Below are 20,994 nucleotides of genomic sequence, written 5' to 3' on the forward strand. Positions count from 1 at the left end.
AGGGGTGTAAGTACAGCATGACAATGATAATTTAACAATGCTGTGTTATATATGAAAGTTGCTAAGAGTAAATCCTAAGAGTTCTCATCACAAGGAAAAAACTTTTTTCCATTTTTTTTTTAACATTGCCTCTGTATGAGATGATGGATGTTCCCTGAATTTATGGTCATCGTTTCATGATGATGTATATGAGTCAGAGCAGTACATTGTACATCTTAAATTTATATGGTGCTGCATGTCAATTATATCTTAATAAAATGAAGAGAAAAGAACCTATTCTACTGAAAATGTCAGTCTTTAAAAGTGTCAGCCTACAGGTGTGTCACTGCCTGCTGCCCAGACTTGTAGCAGTCAGGGGTTCCCTTTCTGTTTTCTTGTTGTAATAAGTTGGTCCCCATCTGAGGGGAGTGTGCTTCATAGCAAGCCAGGACATGAAGAATCCAGCTAGGCTTATTTCTAGCCAAAAGCAGACACGTAACAGTGACTGTAAAGTAAGAAGACCAGCCAGGTGGAAAAACCAGTTTAAATCTCCTTCAAAGTAGATGGCGTTTTTCCCATTTATAGAAAAAGAAACTGAGGCCTGGAGAAGTTAAGTAACCGTGCTGAGTCTGCACAGCTAGTAAGTGGATATGAACGCAGGGCAGCCCAAGCCCTGAGGTCCAGCTGACTGTGTCCACGGTGTTGCCTGCAGACCTCCCACAGGTTCACAGGAAGACAGCAAAGCTCTGTTGGAGTTTATGTTCCAAGAGGTCAGTTTGAGAGATGGCACTGTTGGCAAGTAACCCTTGTTGACTTCTAAGTTCAAGCTGAAACATGTTGGAAATGGGGCTGTTTTCTGTTAACCTTAACCATGAAAAGAGTCACTTGAGTTAGAGACTATCTGGTCAAGAACCTGGCTTCCCAGATGGCACAATGGTGAAGAACCCACCTGCCAATGTAGGAGACCGAAGAGATGGGGGTTCGATCCCTGGGTCGGGAAGATCCCCTGAAGGAGGAAATGGCAACTCCCTCCAGAATTCTTGCATGGGAAATCCCATGGGCAGAGGAGCCTGGTGGGCTACGGTCCATGGGGTCGCAGAGTCGGACATGACTGACAGACTGAATGCACAAAACTTGGTTCATGAAAACATCATTTTCCTTACTATTAAACTTCATGGGTATCATCTTTAAATACATTAACTTGTAATCAATGTTACACCAAAGCAGCACTTAAGTTGAGTCACTCGTTGAGTCACTCGGCCGTGTCCGACAAAGCAGCACTTGATCATCCTCAAATGTAGAAAACATCTTCATGGATGGGATACAATCAGGGTGTGTGTGAGCTGAAGGCTGTCTGGATGTGGAGTCAGAGCTGTCCAGGTCAGACCAGGTGTTCCCTGACCCGCTGACCCCGGACGAGGGAGCCTCCCTGAGCCTTCCTGGTCTAACGGATAAAGGGAACAATAGCTTTTAAAAGTTCTTCTGAGGGTCAGTGAGATAATATGTTCTGCTATTAATCACTATGCACCTGATAGATGCTATTATATAGTATTTTTGTGTTTTAGTTAACAGTTTAACGTAACAATCGATACTGTAGACCCACACTTAAAATTATTCTTAAAACCTTACATTTGTTCAGTCCTTTATAGTTACAGAATAATTATATAACTGTATTTGATCCTCATATAAACTCTGAAAGGGTAGTAGAAATATCTTCATTTTATAGATGACGTACGTAACCAAGATGACAAGGTCACAGAGTCAGTGAGGGCAGCAGTGGAATCACCCTCTCTCCACGCATTGTGGCTGCTTCCTCATTTTTTTAAGGTGACCCGAACATGTCCTTGATTCAGACCTAAGAAGAGGGAACTGCTGACTCCCTCTTCTAAGAGTGTCGAGAGATGTGGTAGAGAACGTATCAAGGTACCTCTGCTCAGTCTGAACTTTCCAGGTGAGAGGCTCTGCTCTGAAGGGTGAACTGTCCAGAGTATGTCCCCGTGTTGGTCACGTCCTCCAGGGAGTTGTCCAGCTCCTGACTTTGCACAGAGCAGACGTAGTTCTCCAGTGAACACACTGAACTGTTGGAAAGGCTGAAGAACCAGGAGCACCAGCTTTCTTTTTGTACACATGGGATAGGACCTTTCACATTATGTGCTTCTGGTCAGGGAGTTCATTGGTCATGGCCATGTGAGGGCTTTGTGTGCCCACTGGGTCTGCCCATCTCCCTATCGGCCCCTTAAAATCTCACTCAGTGTCATGAGGGGATTTGGGGAGCTCTGTCAAGCAGGCTGGTGATTTTGATATCAGGTACACTGTACACAGAAAATCTCCTCCCACTTTATTAACCACAGAAAGATAGAATTTCCTTCATATTCTTTGCATTGATAAACAATCCCTCAGCTTCTCATCAAAACAGAATTATGTTCCCTGGAAATCCAGTGGTCAAGAATCCCCCTGGGAATGCAGGGGACACAGGTTCGAACTCCGGTTGGGGAGCTAAAATTCCACAGGCCCAGGAGCAACTAAGACCCAATGCAGCCAAATAAATAAATACTTAAAAATAAAACAAAAAGCCAGAATTGTGCAGCAGATAAAAATTAACATTCTGGAAGTTTTTCTTTACAGAGAATAAATGGAAGGAGATAATTGAGACTAAAATAAAAATGCTGTGGCAAATTCAGATACCTAAGTGAACCCTGTCCCTCCCAAGGAACATCAATACAAAGAAAGTCCTTTACACGTCTCATCTCTTGAGTTCTCCTAACGCCTCCGTGAGCAGGGCTTAGTCTGCTTTCACGGAGAGGAAAGGTGCTCAGAGAAGGTCCTCAACTGGCCCAGAGCACCCAGCGGCTGGTGGGGCTAGCTCCCACCGTACCGCACTGTCCTCCAAGGTAAAACACAGTTTCCACAGTAAAAGCTTTTGATTTGTCATGCTTTGACGTTATTAATTTAGGTCCTTTTACATAGGTTTCCATTTTTATATGACTAAGCAATCATAGCAAATTATTCAAGTAACATTTTCCAGGCTGGGTGAGTTTCAGTCAGAACTACACCTGAATAGCAGCCAGTGCTGGTCCTCGCAGTGTTACACTCCAAAGGTAATGTTGGACTTACGGTCTATCTTGTCCTAATTTCTCCCCAGGATGACAAACATGCCATCTAGCTTCTAGGGAGAAGACAATAATTGTGAATCAAATAATTGTGAATTAAACCCCCCCCCCAAAAAAAAATACCAGGTAACTAGTTTAGGCAAGTTCTTAACCTCTAAACCATAATCTCCTTGGCTTTATCCAGTGAGCCATCTAAGTTAAGTAGTACACTGAACTGCAATAAACATTTTCCTCAACAAGACACTACTCCCCAAGTTAGGTCTGTGTGTCTAACCGCTCAGTTCCATGAACTGTATTATAGGACTCGAGAGTTTTCCCCCAAAGCACTTGTATGTATATTAAGTAAGTTTTTGGTTTTTGTTTTAATGGGTTTTAAAATTGCCTTGTCCTACTTAAATACATTGTTAGATACATTAGCCCCTGGAAATCAACTTGAAAACTTGACACTAGAGGTTTACAAGAACATACTGGTTGTTTTCAATAAATTATTTTGTACTGTAGATCCTCCCATTTAGTTACTGATGTGGAAGATGCCTGTGCGTGTGTGTACTGTTCGTTTTCAGAAACTCTCCCTGCCAGTTTAGTAGGGTGAAGCACCATCTCAACGTTCTCCTTGATCCCTGGAGTGTGAAAGACAGGGCACTCCTGGCACTCCGGAGGTGGCAGGGTGTGGAGGTCCACACAGCGGGGTGGGGGAGCACTCACTGCCTTGGAGTGGGCCGTACCCTCTGTCTTCATCTCTTGCCTTGTCCTGAAAGGCCCCAGGCAGCTGTTGAACCTGAGCTGTTACCTGAAAAACACAGGCTTTCTCTCCCTCCCATCTCATCATGCACTGAGGGACTTCTAAGAATTAGAAGCATCAGTATGTTTTCTTCCTGGGTTCCACATTGCTTAATTCCACTGTAATGAAAACAGTTTTTAAAGAGCAGGCGTTGAGTAGAAAATCCTACACATTCTGGAACATTCTCTCTGTCTTCTCCAGTCCTTGGCTCTTAGCTCCAAGGATAGTTTATAATCGTTTGATGAATCAGACATCCACAAGGGGTGGACAGCTTGTCTTCGGCAGACTGCTGCAGCCTTGACACCACTCAAGGAAACAGCTTCCGCGGGCTGACCAGGCTTTCCACCGCACAGGCCACATTCAGGGCCAAGAGCCAAGGACTCTGAAGCGCCGTCCAGGACGGTCTGCAAGAGCCTTGGTCTCTGGTGTGAAACGAAGCACTTTTAAGATTAAGAGTGATTTATAGACCACACTTTCAGTGAGGTGGTGTTTCTGGTATGTGGTGTGTTTATCAAAGGACAGCATTCCAAATGTCAGCCCTTGTTAAAGCTGTAGAGGCAAACCTTTGAGGCTTTATACTGGAATATTTTCTTTTGTATCAACTGTTGTGATTTTTTTTTCCTTTTTGCATTTGAAACAGCTATTCGGTGAGAGATGACAAAAATGTTTGTCATTGGGTAAGAGACCTCAATAATTATTTTGACTTTATGTCCTTTGACCAAGTTTATTTCTCCCAACTAGTCTTTTTGTGGAAGGTGTATATACTTTTAAGCTTAACTGACCTATTGAACAGGCATGTTGTTCCTGGCATGGTGTGATTGATAGGCTTTTCTAGTCAGAACTGACTAATTTCTAAGGTAGTTCTCTGCCATCCCCATCCCATCTCCACAGAGTTTTTCCAGTAAGAGCTGCTTTTCTTCATAACACACACGATATGTTATTTAGTCGCTCAGTCATGTCCCACTCTTTTTCGACCCCATGGCCTATAGCCCACCAAGCTCCTCTGTCCATGCGATTTCCCAGGCAAGAAAACTAGAGTGGGTTACCATTCCCTTCCCCAGGGGATCTTCTGATCCAGGGATCGAACCCCAGTCTCCTGCATTGGGCAGGCGGATTCTTTACTGCTGAGCCACTGGGGAAACCCCATACACAGCTTACCATGGCACATTTAACTCAGTCTTATAATTGGAACTGAAAATGAGTCACTGTATTTTCTGTGTGTGTATTTTCACTGTATTTTCTTAATCAGGACTTAAGAATAGATATTTGTAGAAATGCTACTTTGACGATGAGGTGATTCCTGTGGTGAGATGTTTTGTGAACTGAGAAATCAGGTTTCCCTCTAAAAAAATAAACTATTAGGAATTGGTCCCCATGTCACCTGAAGAAGTCATCTCGCAGTAATAACACCCCACCCTCAGAGGCCACCCCGGATGGGGAGGTGTGGACGTTTGAGAAGGTCCACGTCCAGGTGAAGGGCCGGGAGCTCGCCCTCATGGCAGCAGTGCTTGTCGTGAGCACAGAACACGTGCGGCCACCCCTCTCCTTGCTTCCTCTCGCTCAGCTGAGCTGTGTGAGGCTGGGGTCTCGCCTTCCCATACCTCAGCTAGCCTTGGAGTCAGCTAAGGGTCAGCTAGCTGCCTGGGTTCACGTCCCAGCACCAGTTTCTCCAGTTTTTCTTATCCTCCCCTTATCACTGAAATAGTAGTCTCTTAGAGCAGTCGTGAGGGTGAAGTGTAAGATACATGGTCCACTGTCAGTTTTCATCATATTCCTGGGGTGCATGTTAAGAGCTTATCTAGTATGTTGATATTCAAAGGAGAGTCTCCTTGAACCTGCACAGCCCCAAGTATCACAGACACATGCGAGTCCCCTGCCGGGGCAGCTCCCAGCCCAGGAAACACCCTCCTTGTGTTCCGACATGTGTCCTCAAGTGAAGAAACAGTGGGGTCTGTGGCTATGTGGGGCTGTGCTCTGTTGACCTCAGAGCGGATACTGCCTCAGAGTCCAGGAAGGATTTGAGCCACAAGTGATCTAAAGAGAAAAGACACATGAGCATGTCAAGATCTTCTTATCAGCATGAATGCAGTAGGTTTTGCCATAAGGAAATATCATTTCCCAATCGAGCCAAGTTTCCATTTGCTTGCTTGTCTCAGGATTTCAGGTCAGTGTTCTGGAGGTTCTCATGACTTGACTTTGTTCAGTATAAGGAATAGTTATACTTGGAGACTGACTAGTATTTGTAATGTTAAATCAGATTACTCAAGCATTTGTCTGAGTCCATAACACTTTCTTTCACCATTTCTCAATAAAGTATGTGCAGATGTCTTTTTTGAGCAATTACTTGATATTTAGCTTCTCTGGTATTACTTCTTTTAAAATCTCATTTTCTTGTGTTCATTATTTAACTTCTGTTGTTTCCTTGTAGTTGCCTTGAATATCTCGCCTTTTGTCTGGGCATAGGAACATGCCCAGGGCATGCCCAAAGGGCATATACCCTTTGTCTATACTGACACAGTTAACATTCAGTCAAGTTATGTGAATAAAAAGGAACACAGACCCAGATAAAACTCAAAACTAATTTGTTTGACTTTGGACTTTAAGACGATTTTGCACCAGATTTGCGTCCCCACTTGGATTTTATTTAAGCCGCTATTATGATCAGTTTACATTCCGTAAGCATGTACCAGCTGGCTAATGGAACGAACAGGCAGGCCTGAGGAAGCCGCACTCGGATGGAAATTGGCTATGGATGATACACACATGGATCATCGAAAATTGACTGCAGTTTGTCCCTATGCCCAGAAAGCTGTCTGCTTAATGATCTGGCTTCCTTGGACTTCTTGTCTCCATTGCACTGTCTGTTCTAATACAATGAATTTGTTTTACAAAGAAACCTTTAGGATGTGTAAATGATCTAAGTATAAAATTATGGCACTTAATTTTGTATCTGAAATTTCATTGTTCAAGTTCTCCTTGTACTTAGTTCTTGTATATTCTCCTGTTTGCTTTTCCTATACTTTAATTGCAGTTTATAACTCCTGCTTCACGATCTCATTAAAAACTATCTTGTTTCATGATGCCGATGCTTGGTCATCTTTGATCATTTCAGTATCTGGCCTCTATGATAATGTGCAGTAGGAACTGACTTTGTTATTTCCTTACCCAGGAATTCGTTAGTCAAGAGTTCCAGGGAAAACAGCAGAGGCTACAGGAGTGAGGAAAAATACTTGACTTTTTTTTTCCTCCTTGATTTTGAAGGTGATGTTGTTATTTCAAGGACAAAACACAGGACAGCTGGGAGCTGTCGTTTTCCTGTTCGGAAGGAAAGCCCTGCAGCAGGAGCATGTGAGGAGTCAGGGGTGTGAGGCGCCAGAAGGTCCGCATTCCCAGGACCAAGTCTGAGCCCCCGGGGTCCCTCCTCCCCTCTCCAGCTCTCTGAATGAGTGTGAAGCAGTGGCAGCTCTGTCAGATCCCTTTTCTTCTTTTCCATTTATTTTGTGCCTTTTAATGATAAAGAGAAAACGACTTCTCCAGGTCTTGCCATGCCAGTGCTTGTGGAGGAGACAGGAAGTACAAGCAGATGGAGGCAGGCAGCCTTAAACACGCTGGGCCTTTTGTTCTGTTCCTCTTCCTCCTGCTCTCTGTGTCCCCACTACCTCCTTCCTCATCTGAAAACTGGTATTGACAACTACATAGTCATGTTCAGATAGGGCAGTACTTTGTAAACTGTAGAGCTCGGAGCAACATGAGTTGCTCCATGTTGCAATTACTGGGTCCGCCCCAGTCAAAGGCAGCCTGCTGGGCCTGCGTCGCAGCCCACCTGTCACCATCTCCCATCACTCGTGAGCTGGTACATGCCAGGTGGTCCTTCTCATACTCATACCTTCTTTTCTCTTGGACTGTTATCATAAATCAGAAGGTATCCTTAATTGTGGCAGATCAGGTTAACAGCAGCGCTGGAGACAGTTTTAAGAGGAATGACAACTACAGAAGAATCAATCCAACCACATCCTCTTGAAAGTGCCTGGATGGGTCTTCAGGATTTGGGCAAGGGTCCTGACTGAGCATTGTCTCCTGCAGATGGATGGCATTTCCACTGTATCACCACACAAAGTGGCTTTTGTAGGCGTGTATAGAAAGCCAGGCAGACGTTTTACCAGTTTTTATGGGAGAATGCATCCTGGCTCGTTTGTTCATGACTGGGGCCCTGCACAAGCAAGTTCTCTCCCTAATGATTTTCAGTGTTTCTGCTGTCAGGAGGGAAGACTCATGTGGATCCAAGGATGACTGACTTCCTAGTTGTTTTTGTTTGTTGGTTTTTTGAAAACTACCTCTCTAATTGATGGGAAGGTAGGGGTGTATTTGGAATATTTTTACCTTTTGATTACTATTATTTTTTGTTTACATCTATAAGGGTGAAGTAGGGATCTCTGTTTTGGAGCCAGACAGGATAAAATTTTCCTGAAATGCCCTATGAGGCAAAGCCCTCAGATCACATCAGTAGGATATATTATTATTTTAAGGAGATGGAAGAAGGCTGTGTGGTGACCAGCTGCACTTAGTATTCCCGGCAGCAGGGGGCTGGGCTGTGACCCCTGGTTTGAGTCCAGGGGTGAGAAGTGGGCAAGTTGGTCCGTGTTTCTGTTTTTCATCAGCCCATCAGTGGGCCCTCCCAGGATGGACCAGAAAGCATCCAGCTGCTGAGTTAGCTGAAATGACATTTTCTGAAGATCTCACTATTAATAGGAGTGTATTAAAACATATGTAAGTTATGTTAATATAAAAATAGCCAGATATATCTGCTGAGGACTAAGAGGGTGGTGAAACAGTTTTAAAGAATACTGTTTGAAACCTGGAGGTAAATACGGAGAAACAGATAAAAAGGAGTTGAAGTTGAAGTTTTTGGTGGGTAGGGAAGGGTGATGCCTTCAATTTTTTCTTCATTATTTTTCTTCTTTATGGAAAGGATTTCTTTTTAATTTTTATGTATTCAAAACTGTCAACCATTTAAGAAAATTTTTAAAATTTGTCCCCCAATTTTGAAGTTTTATGCCTCAAAAGCTGTTCCTTTCCCAGAGTCACATATGTGGGATATATAGATTTTCAGAATATAGAGGGGTGACGACCTCTCAAATTTCTTCCTTTTTTTCCTACCAGGAAAGCGATAGAAGAGCTGCTGAAAGAGGCAAAACGTGGGAAAACAAGAGCAGAAACAATGGGACCAATGGGCTGGTAAGTACTTGAGTCATCATCCTAAAAATTTAAAGATATGTAAATATACATTAAAGAGAAAAGTTTGCATTAGCATGCAGAGGGAATGTAGAACCATGGGTGTAGAGGCGATCACCCAGAGACAGGTGGTGGAGGAAGAACACTGCTGAGTGCTGTGGCCAAGGAACAGTGGGCAGAGGGGTGCGGGCCAAGAACACCTGCCATGGTGTCAACACCCTCCCGCCCACAAGTCCCCGAGAGATGGGTCGACCCTGCTGTGCCTGAGGCCACCAGAGTGCGAGTAATATTACGTCCGTGTTCGTTGTTGAAGAATTTCTGACTTAACTATAGTCCTCAATAAAGTAAAATTTACTTGTAAAAATTCTAATTTTAAGTATTTTGGTTTTGTGACAGTTCAGCTGTGTACAACAAAAGTTTAACCTTTGCGTTTTTTTTTTTTTTTTTTTACTAAACAGAGCTTGTTAAAACTTAATATAAACAAAGGAAGAATTTAACCTTAAAAACCACATCTACTCTTCTCAGTGTTACTTTAGCAATAGCATTTGCATCCAATAAATATGCTGACTTAGATGTTTTATCTACAATTTAAAATTCGCTCTAATGGAATGCTGTTAAACAGTGTAAAATGTAAAAATGGGATGGGAGTACAAGCTAGGTGTCTATGGATTTGACTCTTACAAGAACAGGGCCTACATCAGATACAAACCAAGGTTAAAGTCAAAGAAACGGAGGGAAAAGGCAATTCGTAAAAATCAAGCAACATAAAATAAATGGACCTAAATGTGCCATATAGTAGACAGCTTAGCCACACACAGAGGAACTATTTCAGGTGATCTGTGAAACTTGACTGTATTTCCAAAAGACAGACAAGAACTAGAAAGAAACTTTAAATTGTTTCTCTAGTCATCACATTGTTAGTAATAATGTTGATACTGTTATTCTGAAAATACTCTATAGTAGGATAAAGCGAGTAAGTAAATATTTATTTGTTAGAGATACTAAGGTTTTTAGTATAAAAGCTACAAATATAAAATTAAAGACATAAAAATCCATAACCCTAAATTTTAATTGGTAATACCATTATGAAGTTGTGCTAGATTTTCACTTTAGAAGAGAAAGAAAGGGCTTCCCTGATGGCCCAGTGGTGAAGAATCCACCTGCCAATGCAGAGGACACGGATTTGATCCCAGGTCCAGGAAGATCCCACGTGCCATGGGGTAGCTAAGCTGGTGCACTGTAGCTCTGAGCCCACTCCCTAGAGCCCAGGAGCCACAACTACTGAAGCCCATCACCCTGGAACCTGAGTTCCACAACAGGAGAAGCATGGCAATGAGGAGCCCGTGCACTGCAACTCAAGAGTAGCCCCTTTTTGCCACAACTGGAGAAAACCCACACATAGCAACAAACACCCAACGCAGCCATAAATAAATAATGTAAAAAAGAGAGAGAGGAATAAGCTTTTCTAACTCTGTCCACAGAAAGGCCCTAGAAACAATGACCTTCCACTCGGTAGCAGTGAGTACCCCCCAGCACCCGGAGATGGCATATAATACTATAGTGGTGTATACAAGGCCATGTCTCACTGACAGGAGCCAGAGATCCTTAGAGAAATAACTGGCTGCAGATCCGAGGCTGAGCCTGGAGTCAGCTGAGCTGCACGCGAGCTGGCACAGCCTCCTCACAGCCTCCAGCACCACCCGCACTCCCTGTGCCAACTGCACATTCAGGGAGTTCCCAGAGCAACCCTCAGCCTCAGTGATCTGCTAGAAAAACTCATGTAATTCACAGAAAGCTATTATACTTACGGTTACAGTTTATTACAAGGAAAGCATACAGATTAAAATCTGCCAAAGTAAGAAATGCAAAGGGCATGGTCTGGGGAGGTTCCAGACACAGAGTTGCTATTGCCCACCCCCCATGGAGTCAGGACAGTTACCACGACCCCCCAACCCTATGACCAGCATTAACCTATGACAGTGTACTTGGCATTCTGCCAACCAGGGAAGCGACCCTGAGCCTCAGGTGTCCAAAGTTTTCACTGGAGTTCCTCTCTGTAGGATGATTGATAGATTGCTCACATGACTGATCTCAGTCTCTTGCCCACCAGTGCCCCAGTAACCCAGATCCCCACCCTGAATCATGTGGACTGTCTCTCTGGCATGGGCAGCCCTCACGGTCAGGTGTGGCCAGCTCCACCCCAAGCAGAGACGATTTTATCAGGTATGACGTTGCCTCCCAGAATTGATATTACCTCCCAGAAGCCAGGGCAAAGTCCAGACCACTCTGTGGGCAAGACCACTGTTTACTGTGCAGTCAGGACACATATAAAACCGAGCCAGAAAACCTTATCATATCAGAAAGCAAAACTTTCAAAGACTACAGTAGTCAGGTCAGAAAGACTGGGAACCAACTTGAAAGGCCTCCTGCTAATTGAATCATCAAAAAATAAAGCTGTAGTGGCAGAGATACCTAAAACATGTCACAATCCATAAGGTCATAACAATAATCACATCAGGAAACTCAGTGGTCCCTGTTGGATGATGCTAAGGAACCGAACCATTGTTTGTATAACTGGTAAGCAATGAGAAAGAACCAAGTATTTATCCTTTTGCTTGTACAAATTATACATCAAAGTTATATAACAACTGATGAAAGAAAACTTCTTTATAGAATTGCAACTGTTAAATGTGGAACTGCAGAATAAGATTATCATCATTTGTATTCTCAAGAACTCCATCATAACCATCATAAGACAATCTAATTTAAGAATAGACAAAAGATTTGAATAAACATTTCACCAAAAATGATATCAAATTGGCCAATATCTTTTCATTGGCATATGAAAAGATCCTCAAATCAGTTACTAGGAAAACGCAAATTAAAACCACAGTTTTTCACTACAAATGCACTAGACTGACTAAAATTTAAAAAGACGGACAGCAGCAGATAAAGAGGAGGATGTGGAATAACTAGAATGCTCACACATTGTTGGCAGAAATGTAAAGTCATACAGCCACTTGGAGAACAACTGGCAGTTTCTTACAATACGCACTCACAGAATTATTCTTCTAACCGCTGACCAGAGGATTGACAATGTAAGCCCACACACAAATCTGTCCAGTAATGTCCACGGCAGTTTTACTCGTGATAGCTCAAAACTGGAAACAGCCCAAATGCCCATCAGCTGATGTGTGGACACACCCTGGTGATGCCCATACATACCATACTAGTCAGTAACACAAAGGAGCAGAGCTGCTGATAACATACTGCATGGATGAGTCTCAGATGCACCGCGCTCATGAAAGAAACCAGACTCAATACATGACACCGTGTAAGATTCCATTTATATGACCCGGAGAAAAGCCAGACCCAGAGGGACAGAACCCACTCATCGCTTGCCAAGAGGTGGGGGCCAAAGGACTGCATTTACTGCCCAGCTTTTCTGGGTGATGGAAGTGTTCTGCATCTTGATTGTTGTGATTATAACATGACTACACACATTCATCAAGACTCATCACGCTATTTACTTAAAAGGATAAATGTGATTCTGTGTAAGCAGACAGTAAATATGTCTGCTTATACAGAAGACAGACGTATAAATTTATGATTTAAAAATTTGATTATTTAAATGATTTAAAAATAAAAAGAATGTCATTATTCTACAATCCCTAATGATAGACTGAATCTAGGCAAAGCTCTGTCTATGACTTGCTAAATCTATCAGAGGAGAAGCTGATGGGGAACCTTCTGATGAGTGGGTCAGGCTGATGACACTGGACTCATCCATCGATCCTTATACCACAGAAAGGTGCAATAGGAAGAGAGTACCACCACTATGAGACATCCTTGTAAAGAACCTGAATCTGATCAAGTCTCTAGTGAGAACTACTAGTTGGCAGGAAATAGAGGTCAGAGGAACATACTCAATGACTATAGAGATAAAATTACAGAAATGAAAAATATGAGGAATTCTACAGGACAAACAAACCAGTTGCTTAAACAAATGAATTCCATGGCAAAAAGGGAGGAGGAGTACCCCATGAATTAATAGATCTGAGACAACTCTAAGTGTAACCTTGTCTGCATTCTTATCCAGACTCATTGAAACAAAAGGTATGTAATGATACAAGGAATTGATGTTGACTTCTGTTTAGCTGTGATTATAGTACTGCTATTATTTTTTTAAGCTGTTATCTTTCAGAAATCCATTCTTACGTTTTTATGGATGCAGTGATATAATAAACTGCAAAGATCGAGTGTGGATCAATCTGTATGTATGTAATCATTATAGCAGATACCCAAAAGGAGCAACTGGTCAACTACTGGTGGGCGGTGGTCTGCTTTTCTAAGCATCTATAAGGTTTTTACATTTGCTCTAAAATTTAAAATAGAACTAGAGCAAGTGACACTCTTTTTTTCCTCTTGGATATTCCGTAAGAGAGATCTCAAGTGAGGCAGTTGAGCTGTTGCCAGAAAGAGATTGCTGAACTAGAGAAAATGCAAGTGGGATGAACTTTTTTTTATATCATAAAGAAAGAAACCATTTGGTGCTATGTACTTCCTTGGACATATTTCAGCAAAAAGAATCTCTTGAGAAGCTGTTCTTGACAGATGCCTTAGAGAAGCTGAAGTATTGGCCCGTGTGACTTCCTTTCAGTCAACATAAAGGAATTTATAAGCACAAATTTCAGAAATTTGCTCAGCTTCATGTTCTACAAAGCTGTATTTATTTGGTCCCATTCACTTTGGCTGATCCTAGCCCAGTGTAATAATCGAGTCCAGTGCCCAGGTAACTTCCGCCTTAGACATGGAGAGGCTTGTACTTTGCTACAAAAAGTCCCAAAGGTTGGATTTGACAGAAAACGATTCTCCAGTTTTCATAACGCAGTTGTTTTAAGGGGAATGATATTTTGGGTGCTTTTCTGTTTCGCTTGGGGTCAATCTGGTGACATGGGTGAGCACTCCTACATTTTCTGATATTTTATGTCAGTAGCGAATCATTTCCCCGGCCTTGAGCCAGTCACGCAGTGTCTTTATTCATTTAAACGTCTGAGGGGACCAGCACTGCCCCTCCTCGTCCTGGGCCCAGTGGTTGTCGTCTGTTAGCACACAGGACGCTGGGCATCCCGCCCCTGCCTCCCACGTTCACCCCCCTTCCTGCCCGGTTACAAAAGTGGGTGGGGAGCCCCGAAGGAGCGACCGTCAGCTCACACAGTGGCGGAGACGACCTGTATGGCTGAGGGAGCAGGGGCCCAGGGGCCATGCCCTGTCGTACGTTCCAGAGCCCCCGCTGCTCACACCCCTGCTCTGACCCTCTCCTTGTCCCACCTTCTGTCCCTCCTAGCCATCGCCTCAAACATAGGCAGCCTGGGATGTATTTTTGCTGCAGGACCTAGCATAATGCCTTACACATGAAAGAGCCTCCGATTTTTAGAAATCAATACTGCAGTTACAGATGCACATATGTGTCGGCTAGTCATTACTTTTAGGTGTAGTGTTGGAGGCGGAGTGTATTGAAAACCTACCTCATTACAGAAAAGCTGTCAGCTCGCTGGTCGCCAGGGCTGCTCCCTTTGGGACAGACGCACAGAAGATGGTATGTGGCGTCGGGTAGGCTCGGAACACTGGCCCTGCGGGAGCCCAGCTGAGTCTGACACAGACGAGGACAGGGGCACAGAACACCCTGGACACACGTGACTTGGAGATCTGTGAAGTGCATCAGGCCATGGGAGATGATGGTGGTTCTTCCTCTGTTTAGGGAAGCAGGGCCATGGGGTCAGGGAGGCGGGCTCCATGCATTGTACCCTGATCCAGTCCTTTGTTTTGCTGCCAAAGCCCTTCCCATACAGCATTTTATTTTCCATTCTGCACCTCCTTTGCGTGCTTTCAGATGTACCTCTGAGGTAACAGCCGCAGAAAGAAGCCCAGCTACAATCGCCACAGCCCAAGGAGCCAGGTGATCCTGGATCTTGAGCCTGCAGTTGGTAACAACTCAGCTCGCCTAAGGCGCCACAGTCACCATAACCGCCCACGGTGCCACAGGTGCTAATCTGGCAATCAAATGCCTCAGCCGCCTGAGAAGTTCTAGTAGAGTGTTATAATCCCTATAGCTGCACTGCTCATCCTTAATTACTCTGCATTACTCGCAAGCATACAAAGAAAAGTGCAGAATGGAAGATAAAATGCTGTGTGCCTGCATGGGAAGGGCTTTGGCAGCAAAACAAAGGACTGGATCAGGGTACAAGGCATGGAGCCCGCCTCCCTGACCCCAAGGCTCTACTTCCCTAAACAGAGAAAGAACCACCATCATCTCCCCCGGCCTGACGCATTCGCAGATCTCCAAGTCACGTGTGTCCAGGGCGTTCTGCGCCCCCTCCTTGTCTGTGTCAGACTCACCTGGGCTCCCGCACGGCCAGGGTCTCGAGCCCACCCGACGCCACATACTATCAGTTTCTATGCATCTGTCCCGAAGGGAGGACCCCCCTGCTGGCTACTAACTGGGGTCGTGCCGGAAGGATGGACTCTGGAGTCAGAGCCCTGGTTCCCGTCCAGGCTCCATGCCCTCCCAGCTCAGGACCCACAAGCGTGCAGCCTCCTGTGCATCTGTCAGAGAGGCAATGGCGGGAGAGATGGAGGGAGGCGACGCTGGTGACAGGAATTGCCCGTCAGTATGGTCTCCACCCTCCTGGTTCTCACTGGCGAGTGGTCACGTACCACTTATTCGATGGGTCACATTCATGAAAGTCTTTTAGAAATTGACATGGCAGCTCTACGTCTGCAGAGTGTTGGATATTACTACCTCTGTCCAAAGTATTAAAATCAGAAAGAAAAAAAAAAACATTTATCTTCCCCCTGCTGTTCTCTGCACTTGTTTGAAACAAGGCTGTCATGAAAAACAAAACAAAACAATCAAGAAAAACAGTTGACTGTTTTTCATGAGTGGAGTCTGATTACTGCCAGGAGAAAGTGCCTCATTTTTGTGAAGGAGATTCCGTAGCACGCCTACTTGGGAAATGGGGAGAGCAGGCTGAAGAGCTGACACTCCTGGCCTCGGTCCATCTCAGTCTCTGCCAGGGCAGGCGAGACCCCTCCTCTCAGGCTCTGCATCAGCAGCTTTGAAAGCAGAAGGAAGTTGCTTCACTTTTTGGTTTAACATGGATAGAACGCCAGGTCTTGAGTCTGACGCTGCTGTCATGGGTACTTTCTAAAGCAGTTTTAACGCATCTCATTCTATTTATAGAATTTCATATCCATTTATGTTGTTAGCACCTTAAATCTGGCTCTCCCCATGTGAGCTAGTATAACTTTCTAAAATCAAAAATGAACCAAAAATAAGAGTAACCAGCCAGGGTGAGAAGGTTGACATTGTGGGGTCACAGCTCCTCAGGAAAGCAGCTGCACACCCCGTGGCCCCCACCCTCATCCCCGGCACAGCCAGTGACAGAGCCGCTGCAGACACGCCCAGCAGCCAGGCCTGTGCCCACGCCCCAGGGCTCACACTTTCCCCGCAATGCTGACATGGAAGAGGCTTCAGGACAGTTGAGGATCTAAGACTAGCGTATCGTGTCATCTCAAATACAGAAAAAGTGGCACTAAAAGAGAGCTGAGACACAAGAAGTCAGAGAGCAATGAAATAATTTCCTAATGTGGTGAAGGAGAGAACGGTCATTTTCCAAAGGGTCAACAAACGTAGAGAACATGAGACACTCCAAACAGGAAGGGCCCTTTGAGATCACACATCACTCCAGCCTCCAGTGTTATTGTATCTGAGGAGTACCTATAGATGGAGTTTATGGGTCATTAGGAAATGCAGATAACAAGCTCAGAGGTCATGCCCACTGGCCCACTGGCTCTGACATCAGTGGAGAATTGAGGTGTCCTGGAGAGTGACGCTTGCAGATATAGAAGCTTAACCATTTTAAGCACCAAAACTTTAAAACTGTAACCATTTTTATGAACATTTCTGTAAAATATCTTATTTTTTTCTTGATGGCTCAAGGTTTTTTTTTTTTTAATAATTTTTTTTTCATTGAGAGACATCAGATATTCTATGTTCTTAATTAACTTACTATCTCAGGTGATTTGAGACTTAGTTGTCTTGAGTTTCCATCCTGGACAAATCCTGAATATATGAATTTGAGTGCTATATATATTCTCTTTCATGAAAGGAGAATGAACAGTAATAACATTACTTTACATTATTACTGTAATGAATAGTAATAAGAAGGGTCCACAGTCCCTTGTTTAAAGCCCTCAGATCCAGAGAAGTTTCTTAGAAAGGTACCTTAGCACAGACAGCGTGCACGACAACTACCCCCATGGTATGTGTTCAGCACACAGTCATCTCCCCAGCAAAGCAAATGAATGTTACCCCAAAGGGGACACAGACTAGAAATAAGTGCCCAGCGTCAGATTAGGTCAGGTCTGGCTGCCAAATAAGTTGTGTCCAAAAAAGGACTTGGTTTTCAAATTTTGGAATCATGCATAAGAAATCACAGACACACAGGTACCATTTATCAGGAATTTGCTCTATGCCAGGCACTGTGCTAAGTGCTTCGTGGGTTATCTCACTCAACTCCTGCAATAGATGGGTGATTCTGTTAACAAATAGAAAACTGAAGCACAGAGGTATCTGGTAACTCTCAGGATCCCAAAGCCAGTGAAGCCGAAGGGCTAGGGTATGTACCAGAGCAAACCTCTACTGAGTGCCTGTTACCTACCAGGCATTGTTGTGAGCGCACATTCAGCCTCCATCAACCTGCCCTCTAACTCGGTCACTATGATGGTCCCCATTTAACAGAGAATGGGCAACAGGGAGATGATCTGACATGCCCAAGGTCCACTCTGATAGACAGTGTGACCCCAGAGCACATGTGTGCACCGCATTGTATGAGTTCGTTGCAGAAGAAAAACTGGTGATGAGATTCAGCAAAATTAATTACTATGTTACAGACCAGAGCTCAAGGCCAAGAGAGAGGTTCAAGTTTTCACTGTGTGCGGTTTTTGTTTGTGTAGCCAAATGAAAGATTGGCTACACCTGAAAAACAAATACTGCATATGTAAATATGTGTCAACATGTAAATTAATGATATGATCAGTGACATCCTTCCTCCTGGGTGAACTTGAATCATGAAGTCCCTGACATGTACATGGCCCAGAAGTTCGCCTGGAGGGGAGATGTGTGGCCAGAGCTCCCTGGCAGAGCAGGGTTCTGAAACAGAAAGTCCTTAATTAGAAACTGAGTTTTTCAGAGGGTAAAAGGTGGTTATTGCATTTTAATAGACTCTTTAGATTATTATTTTTTTATTTCTAGAGTAGATCATGTAGATCCAGTATTCAGGGTATAGCAGGAGATACTTTTTTTGTTCCTCACAGAGGGATTTACCCCTATTCTTTGATATTTAAAAGCGGGCCACCATAAACATAAATCTGCATTTTGAGTTAATGCCTAGTCAAATCAGGTGTTACGGTAAAGGAGATAAATGACTCAGGAATTTAAAAAAGGAATTAAATGACTCAGGTGATGTGTGTTGTGGTCAGTACCTGTACACACATTGTGTGTATTCCTTGGCTTAATTAGTCCCAGCCTGGAAGACAGGGTCAAGGTCTTCAGACAGGGTCCAGCCAGTCTGTCTGGGAATTCTCAGTGTTCTGGGTTTTCCCCCTTGTACTCGGAGTTTACACTAGGTGGCATGCAAGGAAAGCTGAACAAATTCAGAAACTTGACTCCGGGGAAGCAAGATTTTTTGGCACAGGCCCTGATGGGAGGGTTCGGCTCTGGAGTCCACATTTGATTTGTGATTGTTCTCTCTTTGCCCCCAGGATGAAGTGTCCTCTTGCCGGGACAAATAAAAGATTTCTAATTAACACAATTAAGAACACCCTGCCCTCCCACAAAGAGCAAGACCATGAACAAAAAGAGGACAGCAAGGAACCGGCGAAAAGCCAGAGCCAGAAGGAGGAAGGGCGCCAGAAGCACCGGTCTCACCCGTACAAGCACAGCGTCCACACCCGGCGCTCGCCGCCTGGGAAGCGGGGGAAGCGGGGTGGCCACGAGAAATCGCAGTCGCGGTCCAGCAAGCGGTGAGGTGGGGGCCCGGGGCCCAGCGAGACCCTCCCAGTGCCCGGGCCTGGGGTGGTGCGGAGACACCAGGACGGGTTTACAGCAGGGCCTCCGTCCTGATGGCGGATAGTCACCCGAGGCTCCACGAAGGAAGGAGCACAGCGACGTCCTGGCAGGTTTAAGCGGCTTCGGCGGTGTAATATACATTCGTCTGGGTTTTCTTCTGTCTTGTTTGGAAGTTGGTTTCAAAATAAATCTAGAACTTAGAAGTTTTTGGAGATTATTAAAACTAGTTCCAGTTTTTGTTTTTGTTTTTTGATGTGCTGCACTTGTGGTCTTTTCTCAGAATTTCTCAAAACAGAAAGATACTTGTCGATCCTATACTTTTTAGGGGTGATGATTTTAGAAACCTGGCCAGTGACCATATTTATGAAAAGCTGTAGCCCTTATTTACCCAGAAATTCTTGAGAGCTCTGCACCCATTGACCTTTAAATGAACAACGTAGGAAAATCTCAAAATCCTTTTGAATTTAGCGCCTCCCCCCACCATCAATAACCAGGGGTTAAAAAACTCTCTCTTTCCTTGTGCATTTTCAAACTCATTCCTGAGATAGAACAATATGTACGTTTTAAGTGGTGCTTTTAAAAGAACCTTCTAAAGTTAAAATTCCTATTATTTTCGTGCTATGTCTTATTTAGCTAAAGACGTACGATGCCATTCTTAGGTGTTGTACAGTTGTTTCAGAAATCTGAATTTTAAATAAAAGTGTGTTTACAATGCCTTTTTTCTGTTTTTTTCAATATCAGTGTGGCTCTGTTTTTAACATACAGTTATCATTACTCACACCTGTATTCTTCCTTTTATACTCAGAAAAATGTCACCAAGCACGCTCTTCCCCCATCCACGAAAGGAAGAAGAATCTCTGTTCACACCACCTCCCACCTCCCAAAGCATCTGAGCTTATGCCTGGCTGCTCCCAGATAATCACTTGACGCAGCCCTGCTCCCTGCTTCCCAGCAGCAGAAAAAAGCCCTTTCTAAGTGCTAGAAAGGAGACCGTCCGCAAAGTCAGCTTCAGGGTGTTCAACGGACCCACTCTGCCCCCGCCGCAGAGCCGCCTGCCACACCTGTTCAGCCTGCTCTGAGTCCAAAGCCTGGGGCTCAGACCCAAAGCTTCTGCACAGCCCTGTTCCCCGAGAACCCAGCCTCACCCCCATGACTTTGTACAAACACCCTTTCCTCTCAAACACTGAAAAGGGACGGTTTGGTTCATATGACTTTATCCAAGTCCAGTTACACATTAGCCTGTATCATTTGTGCTAAATTTGAAATGTTTTGTACTTAAACATCTATTAGAGACAGCACAGAGTTGTGGTTTTTAAACACTTCTAATTAAGTAAAAGTTGAACTCTCTCATTTGTCTATGTGCCCTGAAGTTAGAGCACACTGGCAAGCTCATTGTTCTGAAAAAGGGGATGATCATGATAAGCATGTTCTTCCCCTCGACAGTAAAGGAAGTGCTTCAGCCTCATCACACTTACCTTTCTCAGACAGCTGTTAAAGGACAAGCATTCCTCAAAACCATTTTCCCCTTAAAAACCTCCACCCCACTTCTGAAATTTTTATTAGAGTCTTTAAAACTTTCATCAGGGCTTCCCAGGTGGCTCAGTGGGTAAAGAATCTGTCTGCAATGCAGGAGATGCAGGTTTGATCCCTGGGTTGGGAAGATCCCCTGGAGAAGGGCATGGCAACCCACTCCAGTGTTCTTGCCTAGAGAATCCCATGGGCAGAGGAGCCTGGAGGGCTACAGTCCATGAGATCGAAAA

General features: G+C 44.2%; 1 protein-coding gene across 1 annotated transcript in view; it reads left to right on the plus strand.

Annotated features, from left to right (window-relative positions):
* Positions 1 to 19,948, plus strand: part of POLR1D (RNA polymerase I and III subunit D) — a 32,921-nt gene extending 12,973 nt beyond the window's left edge. Inside the window, exons 2-3 of the mRNA XM_045162561.1 lie at positions 9,031 to 9,105; positions 18,928 to 19,948. Coding sequence (XP_045018496.1) covers positions 9,031 to 9,105; positions 18,928 to 19,192 — 340 coding nt within the window. The 3' untranslated portion in view covers positions 19,193 to 19,948. The remainder of the gene's footprint in view (positions 1 to 9,030; positions 9,106 to 18,927) is intronic.
* The last annotated feature ends 1,046 nt before the right edge of the window (positions 19,949 to 20,994 follow it).

Source organism: Bubalus bubalis, chromosome 13 (assembly GCF_019923935.1).
Source record: "Bubalus bubalis isolate 160015118507 breed Murrah chromosome 13, NDDB_SH_1, whole genome shotgun sequence".
NCBI lineage: Eukaryota > Metazoa > Chordata > Mammalia > Artiodactyla > Bovidae > Bubalus > Bubalus bubalis.